At 49.0% G+C, this 18,253-nt stretch overlaps 1 protein-coding gene across 5 annotated transcripts in view; it reads left to right on the top strand.

Annotated features, from left to right (window-relative positions):
- The window catches only part of DPP6 (dipeptidyl peptidase like 6), a 479,395-nt gene extending 465,843 nt beyond the window's left edge, over positions 1-13,552 (top strand). For all 5 annotated transcript variants that reach the window (XM_077304797.1, XM_077304801.1, XM_077304799.1 and 2 more), the window contains exons 18-26: positions 1,916-2,014; positions 5,245-5,314; positions 7,396-7,590; positions 7,844-7,898; positions 8,377-8,488; positions 8,994-9,052; positions 10,146-10,218; positions 10,333-10,406; positions 11,211-13,552. In XM_077304797.1, coding sequence (XP_077160912.1) covers positions 1,916-2,014; positions 5,245-5,314; positions 7,396-7,590; positions 7,844-7,898; positions 8,377-8,488; positions 8,994-9,052; positions 10,146-10,218; positions 10,333-10,406; positions 11,211-11,354 — 881 coding nt within the window. In that variant the 3' untranslated portion in view covers positions 11,355-13,552. The remainder of the gene's footprint in view (positions 1-1,915; positions 2,015-5,244; positions 5,315-7,395; positions 7,591-7,843; positions 7,899-8,376; positions 8,489-8,993; positions 9,053-10,145; positions 10,219-10,332; positions 10,407-11,210) is intronic.
- Positions 13,553-18,253: the final 4,701 nt, after the last annotated feature.

Consider the following 18,253-nt stretch of genomic DNA (forward strand, 5'->3'; position numbering starts at 1 on the left):
GAACAATTATTGACCCCGGGCCTACGCTTTGGGGCCCATTGGCCACCCGCTAATATATCAGAATGTTTCCTGGCATCATAATCCAACGCTCGTTTCTTATACCTTGACCAAGGTGCAGAGTTTATGTAGAGACCTCAATTATGTTTGCAAGTGGATGGGCCGAAGGGACTGTGTCAGTGCTTGGCTCTTGTGGCCCTTTCTGGCATGCCCAGAGAAATGCCAATTGCCATTTTGGAAGGCAAATTTATTCTAGGCCAGACTGGCCAGAGATCCTGGGTTTTCTTGAGGGAAGGCATCATCTGGGTGTGGAATTGGGGTCATTGTGGTGGGCAGTTGTGAATTCCCTGCATTCTGCCGGGGTTGGACTAGATGACCCTGGAGGTCCCTTCCAACTCCACGATTCTATGCAGTGTTATTTTGCTAATTCAGTCTGGCTATGTGATGAGGTCCCTGAGTGAGGAGGAAGGCAAGCCATGACCATGCAAACGTTGACATTCTTGCCAACAGCGGAGAGGACCACGGCAGCAAACAAAACAAAACGCCCTGCTGTCGCTTTCGGCTCAGCCTTCATTTGATACTGCTTGTGGTCATTTGTCTTGGAGAGCTGGTCTTGCAGCGGTCTTGTTCTCCATTGATTTTAAGAGAGTAATCAAACAGAGCCGCCAACCGCATGATAAGTCAAGAGAGGAGAAGGTCAGAATTGATCTCTTTCTCAAGAACAAGCTTCAGAAACACTAGAAAATAATCCCTATTGAACTCTTGTGCCTCAGAAAGGAATACTTAATTGGGATTGTCGACTGGGGGGGGGGGAATGCCCCTGCTGCTTTTTAATGACCTTATCTGTAGGGAGGCTGGATCTCTAGGAACAGTTTTAGAAGGTTTGTACGGAGGAGATTTGGACCTTGTTCAATGGGCACTTCTAATGGGCTGCCAAAAAAAATCTACAAATGAAACTGCAGAAAGATCCCGGCCTTCAAATGTGGATTTACAATTCCTAAATAGCTTTTCATATTAAAAATGCATATTTCCAGTGCCCTATTCTGGCTAAGGGTTTATGCACAGGAGTTTAGGTATTGGGGTGGGGTCATCCTGGCATCTGACTGGAGCCGTTAGTTGCTGATTTTCCGAAAGATTTGACAGTTAGTATGGAAGACAGATGAGTGTAATAGCTAAATGTAATCACCAGAAACTTCTTAAATGCAATATAAGATTTAGCCATTATTGATCTATTTAGCCACAATTTAGCCACAATTTGGCATCTGAGTGAGGATCAAAAAACCCACACAATGGAGCCATGTCCAGAGAGAAGAAATGCTTCTACGGCCCTAGGGAACCCTCGATTTTGTAGAAACTCTCAAACCCACATGATCTCAGCAGCCATTTTTATTCCTCGGGCAAACGAGAATGGGCTGTGAAGATCTTGTGATATTGTCTTGTTCAGCAAGATTTCAGTGATCGTTACTCGGCCAGCCAGGGATGAAGAGTGTGTGGGCACGATTAATGGGTGGGAAAATATGGGAGGGGCACATAGCCAGGAAGGAGAACGGTTTCTCAGTGGAACAGGCTTCCTCGGGAGGTGGTGGGTTCTCCATCTTTGGAAACTTTTTAACAGAGGCTGGAGAGCCATCTGACGGAGAGGCTGATTCTGTGAAGGTTCAAGGGGGTGGCAGGTGACAGTGGATGAGCGAGAGGGTTGTGAGTGTCCTGCATAGTGCAGGGGGTTGGACTAGATGACCCATGAGGTCCCTTCCAAATCTATTATTCTTTGATTCTATGAAAGAAAATGAAGAAGAGGTAGGAAATGGGGAGTGAGGGAGAACATTCCTTTCCTGGTGTAGCTCCGCTGTGGACCTGTGTCATTAGCCCTTTGGATAACAGGCTGGCTGTGTGTTTGTTTTGGTCCCTGTTCTTTCAGAACTCTTTGATCTGGAGTTAAATGAACAAGTGCAGAAGACAGTCGCTGAAAGGCAGATGCCAACGGCAGAATACAAAGATATCAAGATCCACGATTACAGTAAGTTGCCAGCCTTTTTATATATATATATACACATATACACATATACACACACACACATACACATATATACGTATATACGTATATACACATATACACATATACACATATACACACACACACACACACACACACACACACACACACACACACACACACATATATATATATATATATATATATATATATATCCTATTTCATTTGATCCTCCTCCAGTTTACACAGAAATGAAGTGACAATACAGTGCCTCTTCTTCATAATTTCTTCCCAGTTCTGTGATAGAAAACGCTCAGCATTTCCCTCCTATCTCCCATCTCCCTCCTATCTCCTATCTCCCATAAACACCTTCTCAGACCTTGACATATGTTCCCTTTTTTCCCAATATGAGGGTTGAAGTCTTGTCCATACTGGCCTCTGCGATTCTTGAGCTTAGAGAGCTGGATCAGTCCACATCCTTGCTTTCTGTTCATTATTTTACCCAAGCCCTTCTTTGGCGAGCAATACCACTTCCTCCATTGGGGGGGCCGTGTATTTATGTTTTATTTGGAGTTGGGTCCTGTGACAGCCTCCCTCCAAGTCTACTTCTCTTGGGGAAAGGGATCCTCCAACATTAGAAGAGATTTTGCTATCACAGAAAGTCTCTATGAGAAGGGAAAAAAGTTTCTCCATTGGGGACAGACCTGTTGAAAAGGCATGACAGTGTCAAGGCCAATATATTTTGCAAACACGTAAAAGGCTCTGTTGTAAGGCACTTTGGGAACTTAAAACAAAATGCCTCATGTACTCGTAAAAATTAAAATGTTTGAAAATCCCCTGCTGCTGCATGAAATAGTCTGCTGTCCACAATAAGAGGCAAGAGGACATGTGGACCAGATAATGGCCTTACATCTGTATCTTTAGACCAGGGGTAATCAAACTGCGGCCCTCCAGATGTCCATGGACTACAATTCCCAGGAGTCCCCTGCCAGCAAATGCTGGCAGGGGACTCCTGGGAATTGTAGTCCATGGACATCTGGAGGGCCGCAGTTTGACTACCCCTGCTTTAGACTGAAAGCATGTGCATCATTAACAGAACAATTACACTCTCCTATGTCCACTGAAATCTGGGGGCTTCTGTAAATATTGCTCCTTTGGAGGGACATATGTTACCATAGAACTACACCAAGGTGTAGCAACCAATATGAATTTTTTTTTGGTATTAAGCCAATGTTTTATATAAGCACCTATCAATAATGAAATCGCCCAAAGACAAGGGAGGGTTTGCTGTAAACTTACTATGCTCCCAGATATACAACAAAAATTTCAGTTTGCAAAGAAAGGGGAGAAAGCCAAATGGATGGAATGCTTATTGCCCTCCAAGAGCCAAAAATGTGGAGGGTAATCGATGTTCTTTAAAAAAAAAACATAGAGGAAACCCCTGATTTCTTCCTTCCTCCCCGTCCCTGGATTCTGCAAACGTTTAAGGATTCCGACCTCTTTGCAGAAGAAAGAAGCTGGAGAGGAGAGACCCTAAAGACCAGATGAAAAGTGTTTCCAGTTGGGCATCCAGAGACAGATTGTGAAAAGAGGGTCGGTTTAACTCTCACAGTGTCAGGTTGAAAGTTACCTCCGATCCCTCCCAAGGCCCAGCTTGTATTTTACATCAGCCGGGTTTCATTTGTGTCCTGGGCTCGAAGGCAGTGCTGAAAACAGAAGGGATCTCACCACCCAAAGAGCTGCAGAAATTATAATTGGTTTGCCTATCATGACTATTTATGGAGCCACACTTGCTATTTTAGGACCGGCCCAGCTATAAACCCGACTCTCCTTGTCACAGTCTATTTGGGACGCAGCGTGAAGAACGCGCAGTCTCTGCCCAGCGTTGGCACGATAGTCTCTGCGCCAGCACATGCCGTGGGTGTCACCTAATCGACAAAGCAGTAAATACATGCCGACAGTAATTGAACGGCTGTTTGCGGGTAACCCTCCAGTGTTCCTGAGGCTGCCCGTCAATGCTCCACCGTCTCTGTACCCGCCCAGCCCTGGCCTTGTGCATATTTAAAGCCAAGCGGCTTCCGATGAGAAGTCACCGGTCTAGGGGTATGCATCTGCCACCCGTTCACCAGTTTGATGGGATAATTAATTAGGAAAGGTAAAGGTAAAGGTATCCCCTGTGCAAGCACCGAGTCATGTCTGACCCTTGGGGTGACGCCCTCTAGCGTTTTCATGGCAGACTCAATACGGGGTGGTTTGCCAGTGCCTTCCCCAGTCATTACCGTTTACCCCCCAGCAGCAAGCTGGGTGCTCATTTTACCGACCTCGGAAGGATGGAAGGCTGAGTCAACCTTGATCCGGCCACTGGGATTGAACTCCCAGCCTCATGGGCAGAGCTTTCGGACGGCTGCCTTACCGCTCTGCGCCACAAGAGGCTCTTAATTAGGAAAGAGTACCGGGGAAAGACGGCAAAGCAAGCCATGTCAACCCATTAGCTCATGCGGGGCTTTAGCGCATCAGAAAGGCCGCCGGCCCTGGCTTTAGCGGTCCTGCCTTTGGTAGGGTGACATTGTATGCGCCAATTGAGGCAAGAGGCATCTCCAGCAACCATCTGAGCAGGCGGGCACCAATATGTGTCAAAGGTAAAGTGGGGCCCCGCAAACCAGTATTTCAGCACACGTAACGTTAAACCAGGAAGAAGCTGGCTTATGCCATCCAAGTAAGTCTTTCCTGGTTCATTATAGGCAATTTTACCAGGGAAAGGCTAGCTGCGTTCAAATCACCACCAGCCCCGGAGTTTAAAATGTAGGAACTCTGTCTTTGAAACCCCTAAAGCAAAGAAGGGAAATGACCCTTCTTCCGTCCGCTGTAGTGCTTTTTTGGATCCGGCCTTTCCTTCCCTCTCTCCCTCCCCCAGCCCTTCCCAAATATTAGTCCACCGTGCTGTCGTTTCCCACCAGCCTAAAGGGAGAATATAGATTGTCGGCTGCCGATTGTGTGTTTGGTGCATGGCCAAGCGTCACAGAGCTTTGGATTTCTTGTCATCATGGATATCACAGTGCAGCATTTCCCTCCAAAGGCATCTGTTCTGCTAGGTGGTTATTTGCTTAGCGATTTTATCCAACGTCCTTTGATTCCCAGAGAGAAGTACTCACCATATTACAAAAAAGCCTATTCAGTGTAACAGCCCATCTTACGAGACGTGAATGATTTTCCCTCCCCTCCTCTCCCTCTTTCTTTTTTCTGTCTTTATCTAGAATTGCCAATGCAAATTTTAAAGCCAGCTGTCTTCACGGAAAACATGCATTACCCGTTACTTCTGGTGGTGTGAGTAACATGATCAATTGCTTAATTTTCTGAGCACATTTGAACACTCAGCCAAGGCTGCAATTTGCGAGGTAGAAAAAAGGTCATCTAATACAGGGGTAGTCAACCTGTGGTCCTCCAGATGTCCATGGACTACAATTCTCAGGAGCTCCTGCCAGCAAATGCTGGCAGGGGCTCATAGGAATTATAGTCCATGGACATCTGGAGGACCACAGGTTGACTACCCCTGCACTAAGCCATGTTGGCTCAGGGGAGATGGCTCAGTGGTAGAGCATTTGCTTGGCATGCAGAAGCATTTGCTGGCAGGGGCTTATGGGAATTGTAGTCCATGGACATCTGGAGGAACACAGGTTGACTACCCCTGGTTTAGTGGTTAAGAAGAGCAGCCTCAAATATGGAGGCCAGGTCTGGCTCCCCAGGTATGACTCACCACTCTACCACATGCAGCCAGAGCTCTCTCACTCCCACCTCCCTCACAGGGTGTCTGTTGTGGGAAGAGGAAGGGAAGGCAGCTGGAAGCAGCTTTGATACTCCTTCGGGTACTGAAAAGCTGGATATAAAAACCAACTCTTCTTCTCCTGGGCTAAAGGCACCAAGCAGCAATTGTACCCAACAGACTTCCCAGTTGTGTGTGCAGCTGGGCTTCTGAGAACACGCTAAGGAGAGACGCCCCCTATCGGAGCGTTCTCCCCAATAATCCAGTCACTGGAGGGCTTTTCTCCTCCGCTCCCCATCTGAGATGAGCACTTGGGCTGGGCATTTTCTCAGTTCATTGAGCCCGTGGGGCAAAGGCAAATAAATCCGTGGAGCCCCGCCATGCCTTCCTTCCCTTGCCGGCGGGTGAGGAATGACATTGCCGGGGAGTTCCAAAATGTCACCCTGAAGCGAGCTTGAAGGGAGGACAAAAGCTCCTGCCGCCGCATCGCATCAAAACGCTCTCTGGGGAGACGCGCTTCATTATGCGAGGGCTCGAGGAAGATTGGGGCTCATCAAACTAACGACACTTGATTAGACAGCCGGGGGGGGGGGGGGGGTGAGGCGGCGCTGCCGGGGTGCGCGGGGAATGCATGCAAACGAGCAGAGTCACACGGACAGGGGGGGGGGGGTTAAGAAAAGAAATGTAAGAGGGATTTACTCCAACCACCGGCAGCCCCCAAGGGGGAACGGGGCGAGGCCCTGTGTGTCTGCAGTCTTTGCATGCAGGCACGCCCAGCAGCCTTCCCTCGGCCCCTTCCGACCGAGCGGCTTCCTTTCTTGGCTGAAGAGGCATTCGGTTGCCCGTTGACTCGTCAGCTAGAGGAGGGTCTGTGGCTCAAGGGAGCAGCCTCCGTTTTGCATCCAGAAGGTCCCAGGTTCAGTCCCTGGCTTCTCCAGTTCAAGATGACCAGGCAGGAGGTGATGGGAAAGACCTCTGCCGACCACCCTGGAAAGACTCTACCAGTCTTAGACCAGCCTTTTCCAACCTTTCCACCATGAAGAAGCCCCTAATATGCACTTTCAGGCTTTGAGGGCCCCCAGACGTTAGGTCATCCGGCCAGGCCTCCCCGCGATGCATAAGCACCGATACTCTTCACCTCTTTTTCACTTCTTCCCCTCCACCTTAACTACTACTACGGTGGCTCCGCCTTATATAGGCCAGAAAGAAGAGTAGGAGTGGAGAAGACAGCCCGGGGCCCCCATCCCAGGCCACAACCAACTCTCCCCTTTGATTTTTACACCCACGGCCTATTCTGCTGAGCCCTCTGGGTGGAGGGGACCAGTTCCCGAGCTTGTGGCCAAGTCTGTTTAGGCAGGAGGGGAAAGGCCATGGACCCTCACCCAAGCTCCCATGGAACCCTGGGGGTCTGTAGACCCCCTGGTTGGGAATAGTAAGCTTGGTGGACCAGTGGTCTGAGGTTTCAGTGTAGGGCTGCTCCCTGTGTGTTCTCCACAGCGAAACATTCAGCTCTGCTGTGTGTTTCAAGCCCTGAGCAGCCTGGGTCAGGATATCCCAGAAAAAGCCTGTTTAATTCCCTGGCCCCAAAATGTGTATTTTAAGGGCTGCAGCGGAAAAGATTAGCATGTTTTTTCTCCCGTTCCAGCGACGGAACTCCTGGCACCCAGAGCGTGACGGAAAAGTTCGCAGTGAACTGGGAGAGCGTGATCGTCAGCTCCCACAACACAATCGTGATGAAGTTTGATGGCCGCGGGAGTGGATTTCAAGGGACCAAGCTCTTGCATGACGTCAAAAGGAAGCTGGGCGTTTTTGAAGAGAAGGACCAAAAGGAAGCAGTCAGGTGAAGGGCTGAGTGGGCCTGTGGGAGCCTTGTTTGTAACTGTGTTGCTAAAATGACCCTTGGGCCATCCAGCTAGGCCCTAAGCACCCCGGATGTTCTACAAGGAAGCAGGAAGCTTCATTTCTGCTTCCCTTTTGGAAGGAGAGCATCTTCCGTGGCATTGGGACTGGACAAGCTCTTGATACCTGTGGGCAGCTGAAAGGCAAATGCTCTCTTCTGAGCAACTCGGGTCTCTTTTGTTTCCTTTTCTTAGACTAATGGTGCAAGAGTCCTATATTGACAAGACACGCGTCGCTGTGTTTGGAAAGGTGAGTGCAGTCTTTGCCTTTCAAGGGCGGGCTGGCCGAAGGGCCAGACTCCCATATTGACTTTGACGTGTGTCCAGTGATGCTTGAGGTAGCCGTCTTCCAAACAATCGGGGTTTCCTAAATCGAAGGGAGTTAATTCGTTTTAATATATATTTTTAAAATGTGTTAGACATTTATTGGGTGATATGACCATATGTGGTTATGTTGCTCTGCCCCTCCCTCCTCCCAAAATGGCCAATGGGGGCCTGGAGGGGGTGGGAAGGGGCGGGGCCCCAGATGGGCGTGTCCACAGCTATGTTTCCCGACTGTATTCTGCACAATCGTACCCCCTCTGCGGTTTCTGGAAGCCTGAAGAATGTTTCAGGGGTTTCTCAACAGTAAAAAGGTTGAGAAAGGCTGACCTGGACATTCTTGACTTGAGTCTCTCAAAACTGTATTGATGAACGTGTTGTATCGCTCCCTTCTCCTTGCTTCTCAGGACTACGGGGGCTACCTGAGTGCTTATATCCTTCTTTCTGGAGAGGAGAACAAAGAGCCACTCTTCACATGCGGCGCTGCTCTGTCCCCCATGACGGACTTCAAGTTGTATGGTATGACCCAATCCCATCAGGCAAACGGAGGTCATGCGGGCTGTGCTCTCTGGCTCTGCCAAGGGAGGAGTGGCCGTGGGGTTCAGCCCCATTCGGTGCTGGTCCAGCCCACAGTGCTCCCTCACTTTCAAGACAGCATGGCTATCCTGTTGAGAAAACAATCAAGATGGCGGCCAGCCTTTCCCAAGAAGAAAGGGACCAAGTTATGAAAACTGGTTTTGGGAGGATAGTGGTGGTCTGCAGTGGAAGACTTAAGGAGTGTGGAAGCACCTTAAAGAGCAACAAAATTTGCTCCAGAAGAAAAAAAGAACCAGAATCCCTGGCCAGTCTGGTTTGGAGGAAATTCCTGATCCCAAAAGTGGCAATCAGCATTTCTCTGGGCATGCAGGAAAGGGCCACAAGAGCCAAACCCCCTCAGTCAGGTTTATGCTTAATCCTTGAGCGATTTGCTACCAGCTGTCTAACAAACTACTAGCTAATCTCTCCCTCTTTCTCTCTTTTTCAGCTTCAGCCTTTTCAGAAAGATACTTGGGATTGCTGGGGATTGATAATAAAGCATATGAGGTAAGGGTGTTGACAGCACAGCCAGCAGGATGCATCTGTTGCCAGCACAGATACAAGATGTGGTTTCAGAGCAGAAATTGTGGCTAGCAGGAGATGGGGGGTTTTAACGGCTCCCTTGTCCATTTTACAAATCCCTGCAATTTGGCAAGGTTGGCTGTCTTTGGGGAACATGATGGGACAGGCAATCCAGTTCTCTTGACCCATAAAAGTCTGGCCCCCACTGATGTTACCTGGAGCAACTTTCATTGTTACCTGTAAGCAGCACACATTTTATATCTAAATGACATCTGGGAGCCTCGGGCAGGAAGGTTTCATGCCTTGCTAAAGGCTACGGCCCAAGCCTGAGAAGTTTCTGAAACTTATTTTGTCAACTGATCTCTTTCCAAAGAGGAAAAAAGAAAAATGTGGAATTCCCCTGGTTAAAGGATCTGTTCCATGAATCTAAAGCTCACTTTTTCTGTACTTTGTACCTCCCAAATGCATGCCCTCTGCTAGTGCTTCTTTGACCCACCCGTGCACATGGAGGTGGCCGTGGCAGAGCATCTCCTTGGCATGCACAGGGTCCCAGGTTCAGTCCCCAGCACTCCCGTCTCAAGGGGCAGGTGGTCGATGCTGGAGCTGCTGCCTGTGTGAGGAAGCGTCTGATTCAGTACAAGGCAGCTTCTGGTGCTCGCTGAAGACCAGCAAAGGAGATCCTGGTGTCGGTGCAATGTGGACATAGATGCCATCTTGGGTCCCTCACTGAAACCTTGATGTCCTCATGCTGCTAGAAGACTGCATCCTAGAGGCCACTGCTATGTGTATTGTGCTTTTAATTCTGTGGGATGATGCTGTTGGTTTCCATTTTATGTTATGGTGTTAATTGAATGTATTGATCTTACTGTATATTTGAAGCTGTTGTAAGCCGCCCTGAGTCGGTGACTCCGGGAACGGCGGCATAAAAATCAAAATGAATGAAGAAACAAACAATCATAGAATCCTAGAGTGGGAAGGGGCCATGCAGGCCATCTAGTCCAACCCCCTGCTCAACGCAGGATCAGCCCAAAGCAATCCAATAAAGCTTTGCCACTCAGCCGTCTTTCCCTCTTTCCAGATTACCAAACTGTCCCACAGAGTCATGTCAACGAAAGAACAAAAGTTTTTGATCATTCACGCGACGGCCGATGGTAAGTTCCTCACTCGTTGTCCCTGGCCACCTTTGGCATGTTTAGAAATCCATTTTTTAAATTCCCTCTCCCCTGAGCTCTTTGACACTTACTGATTTCAATTTGGCTTCACAGAGAAAATCCACTTCCAGCACACGGCTGACCTCATTACTCACCTAATTAAGGCAAAGGCTAATTACAGCTTGCAGGTAAAGTCTTCCGTGGTCGTAGCTTGCCTCCCGACGAGGATGATAATGGGGGTTCGGAGGAGTAAATATGCCTGGGTTGTCCAGTCGAAATGCTGGCCAGGTCACCTGAGGTGTCACATACCCCACAGTGCTTTGACTCCTGGCCATTAACAGGAACCTATAAACGTATTTCCTCTTGATGCTGCAGATGTGTAGCATCATCTGGGGATCATGGAGGATGGGAATGGGAAGCAGCAGGAAAAGCCAATTGTGAGGGGAGGAGCCAGGAGCTTGATGGACCTGATGGGTAACCTGGAGGACTGCAGACTGGGTTTCTGGGTGGGTCGGTGGACAGGGAACTGGTGAGAAAACTGCACTCAGAGAGTAGTTGCCAGTGGTATTTCATTGGATTGGAGGGAGGTAAGCAGTGGGGTGGCACAGGGTCCGGTACTTTTCAACATATTCGTCAATGATCTGGATGAGAGGGTGGAGGGACCACTCATTAAATTTGCAGATGACACCGAATGGGGAGGAGTAGCAGATACCCCAGAAGAGAGAGTTCAGCGAGATCTGAACACAATGGAAAACTGAGCAAATGAGACCAAGGTGCAATTCAATAAGGAGAAGTGCAGAGTTCTACATGTGGGTCACAAAATAAGCAGGCATATTGGGTGGGAGAGACCCTCCTGGGAAGAAGTGTGCGTGAACGAGATCTTGGGGTCCTTGTGGACTGTAAGCTGAATGTGAGCAGGCCACGTGATGTGGCGGTCGAGGCGGCAGATGCAGCTCTGAGCTGTAAGATGCCTCCCGTTCCCTCTTTTCCAGATATACCCGGACGAGGGCCATTACTTCAGTCCGTCCCTGGAGCAGCACTTATACAAGTCCGTGGTCAATTTCTTTGTGGATTGTTTCAAAGTCCAGGACAAAGTCCCAGTGGTCTCGACAAAAGATGACGAAGACGAGGATTAACCCTTTGGGGGCTTGTGCTCGGAAAGCACAAGGCCGTTTGTAATCAGAATATGCAACTGAATCTCTGGTTTGGGTTTTGGGTGGTGGTTGTTTTTTTCCCCTTCCTGGAGGAAGGAGCATTACGTGAGCATTACGTGAGTCTTTCCCGGAACTGAAAAGCAAGGCCGGCTCACCTGCTTCCCAGCGGTTCGTGACTCCTTCCTGAGCGGAAGAACATTTAAGCATGCGGAACTCAGCAGAAGCTGCTGCTTAAGAAACAAAAACAAACCAACAAAAGAGGATCTTCATACCTTTCTTGCCACCATGTGACTTCTGGAGAAAGACGCTCGATCGGGAAACTGGACTCAGAAGGAGACTGCCCCGAGAATCCCTAGGTGACTGTTTCAAAAGGCCCTTTGCGTTGGAAGGATTCACGCAGCAGCAGTGGAAACCCTCCGTCTGTTCGTTGTAGGCACCCCTTTAGTTAGCGCTTCATTGTTTCAGATTCAGCTACCGACCCTGGAATAAAGATTATAGCACAATTATTTTACAAAGAAGATACCGATTCATGCGTCGTTTGCCCACCCCCTCCATGCAGCTCTTGCTACCGCGCTACTCCCTCGAGCAGAAGATTCCTTTGTACAAAACACGGCTGTAGCCGCCACTAACAAGTAACGATGTTCACGGACTGTACAGATTTCTGTATATAGTTTTTACCTGTTGCTCCCTTTTACTTCGGCCTTGTACGGATCCTTTCGCTTTGCGATGCCTTTTTGTAAGGAAGGGGAGGGGGGGGAACATAGTGGATGAGGCTGAGGGTTCTTGCTTTCGCTGTCTTGGGGTTTTTCTAAAGCACCCAGCAGGGTTTCCTGTGTAGAGTCTCTTAATGTATCAAACGCAAACTGAGCTACGTGGATCGGGACTGTCCTTACTGCCATCAAGTACCTTGTACTGCGCTTTAAAGAGGAACAACACCTGCCTTGTAACCAAGAGGGCAAAGAAACCCTTCTGGTGGCTTTTTCATCCTACCATTTAGAACCTCTCCAGTTTTGACAGAATCCCAAGAACCACGAGACACTTCTGGCCCTCATTGTCACAGATGAAGGGTCAGGGAGGGGGAATGGAGGCCAAGTCGCCTAAGGCAGGGGTAGTCAAACTGCGGCCCTCCAGATGTCCATGGACTACAATTCCCAAGAGCCCCCTGCCAGCATTCGCTGGCAGGGGGCTCCTGGGAATTGTAGTCCATGGACATCTGGAGGGCCACAGTTTGACTACCCCTGGCCTAAGGTTTCGCCGTGGCATAGAATAAATGGAGGCAGCATTTCTTGCCTCACCCTCACTGCATCTGTTAAATTGTCTCTCCCCCCCATCCTTTCCTGACCTGCAGCCTCTGCCAGATGTTACAATTCTAAAGCTACCCATTTTACCTTCACAATAATTTATGCATTTTGATCAGTGCTAACCAAACTGCTTAACTGCATTATTATTTCAGAGGCTGCAGTAAATCAGTTGGGAGCACTTTATTGGCCAACAAGAATGTGGGGTGTGAGGTCCTTGAGAGACAAAGCCCCTTCTGTCAAGGAGGAAGGGAACTTGGAAGAAGAAAATTTGAGTTTGTACCCCACTTTTCACCACCTCAAGGAGTCTCAAAGCAGCTTACAATTGCCTTCCCTTCTTCTCCCCACAACAGCACCCTGTGAGGTAGGTGGAGCTGAGAGAACTCTGACAGAACTGCTGTGAGACCAGCTCTTTGACCCGCCCAAGGTCACCCAGCTGGCTGCATGTGAAGGCACGGGGAATCAAACGTAGCCTTCCAGATTTGAGGCCACTGCTCTTAAGCATGACACCAAGCTGGTTCTCAAAAGCTTCTAGGCCCAAATTACTTGTTATGATCAGAGTTTCCAGGTTCTCCCTCAAGCCACCTGCGGGGGATGCTGATGAAATCTGTTTCAGGATTGCAACTGTGCATTCCTTTCCCCCTGGAATTTTAAGCCTAACCTGCTCTTTAATAGCCATTGTTCCCTATCAGGATAGCCCCAGGGAAAGTCAAACCTCTCTGAAACTTGTCAGAACGCGTTTTGAATTCCTTCCAGTTTATACCTTTTTTTTTTTTGTTGTCGTTGCTATCGTTGCCTCCTGTAAATTATTCTGACCAAATGTACAGCTAGTATGAACACTGTATAATTCATTTTGTTGTATATAAAAGGAATGTAAGTCTATGATTTGTCCAGTCCCCCCCTCCCCCCCCCCCCGATCCCGTATCAAGTCCTGTGTTCAAGCATGCATGCGGAAACATTCGTTGGCTTATTGAAGACCCCCTTGGAGGTATTCCCTTAAACTATATCAGCGCCTGTGATTCCTTTTGATTGTTTTGACAGCCTGAATGTCAATGCAGATTTCTACATTTTTACAGTGTGCGATTGGTAAAAACTCCCATCCCAGGTAGCAAAGCGACGCTGATCATTTTCGCGGTGCTCTTCATTTTGTGTCCGCATTTGTTTTTCGGTTCTGTCTGTTGACTGTTGGTGGTAATTAGATCATAACAGGAGATCAACCAGTCACTCAAACACCCGGGGGGTGGGCGGGGGGGGGGACAACCAGACCCTTGTTACGTTGTTCGTTTGCTTCTTATTTACTCTGCATCAGAATCTGTTAGGAACAGGAACTGCAGAACAATGCAGTTTTTCTTCAGCCAAATGCCAGCTTAGACCAGGGGGAGTCAACCTGTGGTCCTCCAGATGTCCATGGACTACAATCCCCATGAGCCCCTGCCAGCATTTGCTGGCAGGGGCTCATGGGAATTGTAGTCCACGGCCATCTGGAGGACCACAGGTTGACTACCCCTGAGCTAGACCACAGGGATGCCACGTGTCCACGTTTCGATACTGCCCTGAATTTGCTCAGAGGAGCACACCGCCTGCTCTGCCTGTTAACACTGTAGAGGGGAAAGCCAGGGTGTGGCATGACAGCGTTCGTTCATCCGTGAAGAAATAAAGCATTATTTTACCACCCAGGTTACTGTGGTTATTCTTCTTTCCCCGAAATGGCAAAGTGACCATTGCAGGCAGCCGCTTAATCTGGTCCTTAATGCCTGTCCGGATTGCGCTGTGAGCCTGCACATATCAGCAGTAAACTGAATGCAAACTCAGAACAAGTGGAAGAGGAGTTGGTTTTTAGACCTGGTTTTTCTCTACCTGAAGGAGTCTCAAAACGGCTGACAATCACCTTCCCTTTCCTCTCCCCACAACAGACACCCTGTGAGGGAGGTGAGGCTCAGAGAGCCGTGATGGGACTGCTCCGTGAGAACAGCACTATCAGGACTGTAACCGGCCCAAAGGTCACCCAGCTGGCTGAATGCAGAAGAGCAGAGAATCACACCCAGGTTGTGAGATTAGAGGCTGCCACTCTTAACCACTACACTAGAGGTAGTCAACCTGTAGTCCTCCAGATGTCCATGGACTACAATTCCCATAAGCCCCTGCCAGCAAGTGCTGGCAGGGGCTCCTGGGAATTGTAGTCCATGGACATCTGGAGGACCACAGGTTGATTACCCCTGCACTACACCAAGCTGGTGTTAGATTTGTTTGCAAATCCCATTGGGGCGCGATGAGCCGGAAGAGTTGTATTTCAGGATTGGTTATATTGGATAGTCAAAACGATCCTGGAAATAGCCCAAAAATGCAAAGAAGATTTTTTTTCCAGCTATTGTTTTGGCTTGGACGTACCCAAATGCACACCCTTCGTCCTTACTGGTTCTACACCTATGCCCACCGTGAGGGTACAGTGGCTCCTTGCACCTAGTGCCACCAGATCACTGGCAACGTGTTGGTGGGCTGGCAGAGGCCCCTCTCTGCCCACGCCAGAGAACCCAACAAAGATCCCTTATTTGACCAACGCTAAGTACATGCGCAGCCCCTGCCGCTGCATGTTTGTCATGTTGACTTACAAGCCAGGCATCACTGTCTGAATGGTCGATTCTAATTCAGTTTCTGTTGTGAGATAACACACTCAACACATTAATGTTTGGCAGGCGTGAGTGTTTGTGCAGTAGCTGGAGGCTGGAGTCAACCTGACAGAGGCAGCCAGCGGTGTTCCATAAACATGTCTGTCTCCGTTCAGACAATGAGCGTTGACCAAAAGAAGGGTCTGGGATTCGCCACGGCGCCAGCTCAAATCTCTCCTCCGCCGTAAAGGTCAGTAAGCAGCGGCTGTCGCCAACCACTTGTTCTCAGTCCCTGCTGTGCAACAAGGCGGACAAGCTACCCTACCTGGCAGGGTTGTTGCAAGGGTTTTAGTGACACTACTTAGCTTTCCCTTGAAGATACTTTGCAGGCGGATTAGCTGTATAGGTCTGCAGTGTAAAAGCAAGATTCAAGTCCAGGTACACCGTAAAGACCAATAGGATTTCCAGGGGAGAAGCTTTGGACAGTCCAAGCTCCCTTTGTAAGATCCTGGCATCTGACACAGGAAGCTTGGGCTGTCCAAAGCTTCTCCGCTCGAAATCTCAGTCTTTAAAGTGCACCTGGACTCAAGCGTGAACTTAAGTGTGTGGCGCAGAGGGGAAAGGCAAAGCTTCACAGAGTCATAGAGTTTGAAGGGGTCCCCCAGGGACATCTAGTCCAACCCCCTGAATGCAAGAAATTCACAACTACCTGTCCACCCACAGTCACCCGAATTCCATGCCCAGATGATGTCACCCCCCCCCCAACCAGAATCCCTGGCCAGTCTGGCCTGGAGGACATTTGCCTTCATCTGAAGTTTCCTCCCCGACCCCCCAGTTTCTCTCCCTGATCTTTGAGATCCAAAAGGCGAACTCTGTGGTGTGGTTTCCGCAATGGATAGTTTGACAAGGGCTGCAATTTTGGCATTTTCCCAGCACATAAGTGGCTATTCCTTTTCGATTGAACTCTGGGGAAGGAATCATCGGCTCTTATTCCTATGTATGCATAATCAGTAATAAAGTTGGATTCAAATGGGTCGCCGTGTTGGTCTGAAGTAGCACAACAAAATCAGAGTCCAGTAGCACCCTTGTAAGACCAACAAAGATTTATTCAAGGCGTGAGCTTTCAAGTGCTTAAAGGTACTACTGGATTATTATAATTTACTAGCTTCAAAGCCCGTTCCTAAGAAGGGGCCTTGAAAGGGCCCCAAGCCAGGCAGCTTAAGGTGGCTTTGGATCAAGTGGGGTGAGTGGGAGCTGGCCAGCTCATTAGCAGAGCCAGGACAGAGCTCCTTAGCAGGCAGTCAGCAGGACGGGAGGCCCTCGTTAGCAGGCCCAGCCTAGCAGACCGGGAGGCCGTTAGCAGGCCCAGATATTTGCTAGATATTGCTAATAAAGCCAGGCAGTTTTGAAAGGACAAAAAAAATGTTTGGAATGTTTTAAAAGTCATTCCGTGCCCTGCCACGCTCAAGCAAGTTAGCAAAGCCTGAAGTTCATCCGACAACATGTTGAGTGGGAAAAGCCAGCATGCAGGAGACATCTCTGTTTGCAAAGGAGTCCCATGCGCAAGGCTATCATGCTGTTGGAACACTTTACCTTTTGAAACATTAATGTCCGAGTGTATTGGGCTCTGTGTCAAACACGGTCCGTAAGAGGCCAGGTGAGGCACTGATGCTCATTCCGTTCTGCTGGGTGCTGATTCTTGTTCAGCGTTCCTCCACAGACCAGCCTGCCAGTTCTGGCTGCAGCCTCTGACATCCACACGCTGAAATGTAATCTCTGCTGCTTATCTGAACGGACGTGCTGTTTGTACAGGAAACTTGCAGCAAGCATTCTCCGGTCATTCAACATTTTCCTCGCTATTGTTTTTCCCCCAGCTGGGATAGAGTGGGAATAAAGTTTCTCTTAAGGAAAAAATGTAAAAATATAAATGCACGAGACTTCAAAATGAACTGGTCACAGCAACGGTGTGAACCCTGCTGCTGGAAGTCAAGTGTGCCTCCTTCTCCATCTAAAGATAAAAAGAGTAAGTCAGCAATATGGGCAAAATGGTATCGACTGACCGCGTGCGTGTCCACAGCTCTGCTTCCCAACCATATTCTGCACAATTGTGCCACTTCCGAGGTTTTCAAAGCCTAAAGAATGTTTCATGGGGTTCTCAGTGGGAAAGAACTTGAGAAAGGCTCCTCTGTTCTCTGAGAGCCAGTTTGGCGTAGTGGTTAGGAGTGCGGACTTCTAATCTGGCATGCTGGGTTCAATTCTGCACTCCTCCACATGCAACCAGCTGGGGCTAGTCACAGCACTGATAAAACTGTTCTGACCGAGCAGTGATATCAGGGCTCTCTCAGCCTCACCCACCCCACAGGGTGTCTGTTGTGGGGGGAGAAAAGGGAAGGCAACTGTAAGCCGCTTTGAGCCTCCTTCGGGTAGAGAAAAGTGGCATATAAGAACCAACTCTTCTTCTTCTTCTTCTATGAGTTCAGTAGCACGTTACCGTCTAACAAGATTTTAGGGCATAAGCTTGCAGGAGGCAAGGCTCGCTCTATCAGGTATCCGATGCAGGGGCGTTTTGACTCTCAAAAGCTTGTAGGCCTCAAATCTGAAGCTCCCCAACGCTTTTCTGCAGGATTCTGTTTCCCCAACGGGCCAGTGGCACGCTCCCTCCCCGGAAGCTCTTTTCACTATCGATACTTTATCAGCCTCTGCCCGAGCCACTGAATAATTGAAGCCATGTTTGTGGGTTTTGTGCTGAAACGTCCCAACAGCTGTGGTGTGTTTTGATATTTATGAAGGCAACTAAATTATGCATGGGCCAAGGCATGAAGCTCAGTGTGACACTTATTACAGGAGTTCCAGCGACTACACCCCCCCCCACTCATTTAATTCAGCTCCCACTGTGTGACTGGTGCCGACTGCTGGACTTAATCAACCAAGCCGGAAGGTTTCAATTCCTACCTGGGGACCTGACATATGGCTTCTA

The sequence above is a fragment of the Paroedura picta genome, chromosome 11 (assembly GCF_049243985.1).
Source record: "Paroedura picta isolate Pp20150507F chromosome 11, Ppicta_v3.0, whole genome shotgun sequence".
Taxonomy (NCBI): domain Eukaryota; kingdom Metazoa; phylum Chordata; class Lepidosauria; order Squamata; family Gekkonidae; genus Paroedura; species Paroedura picta.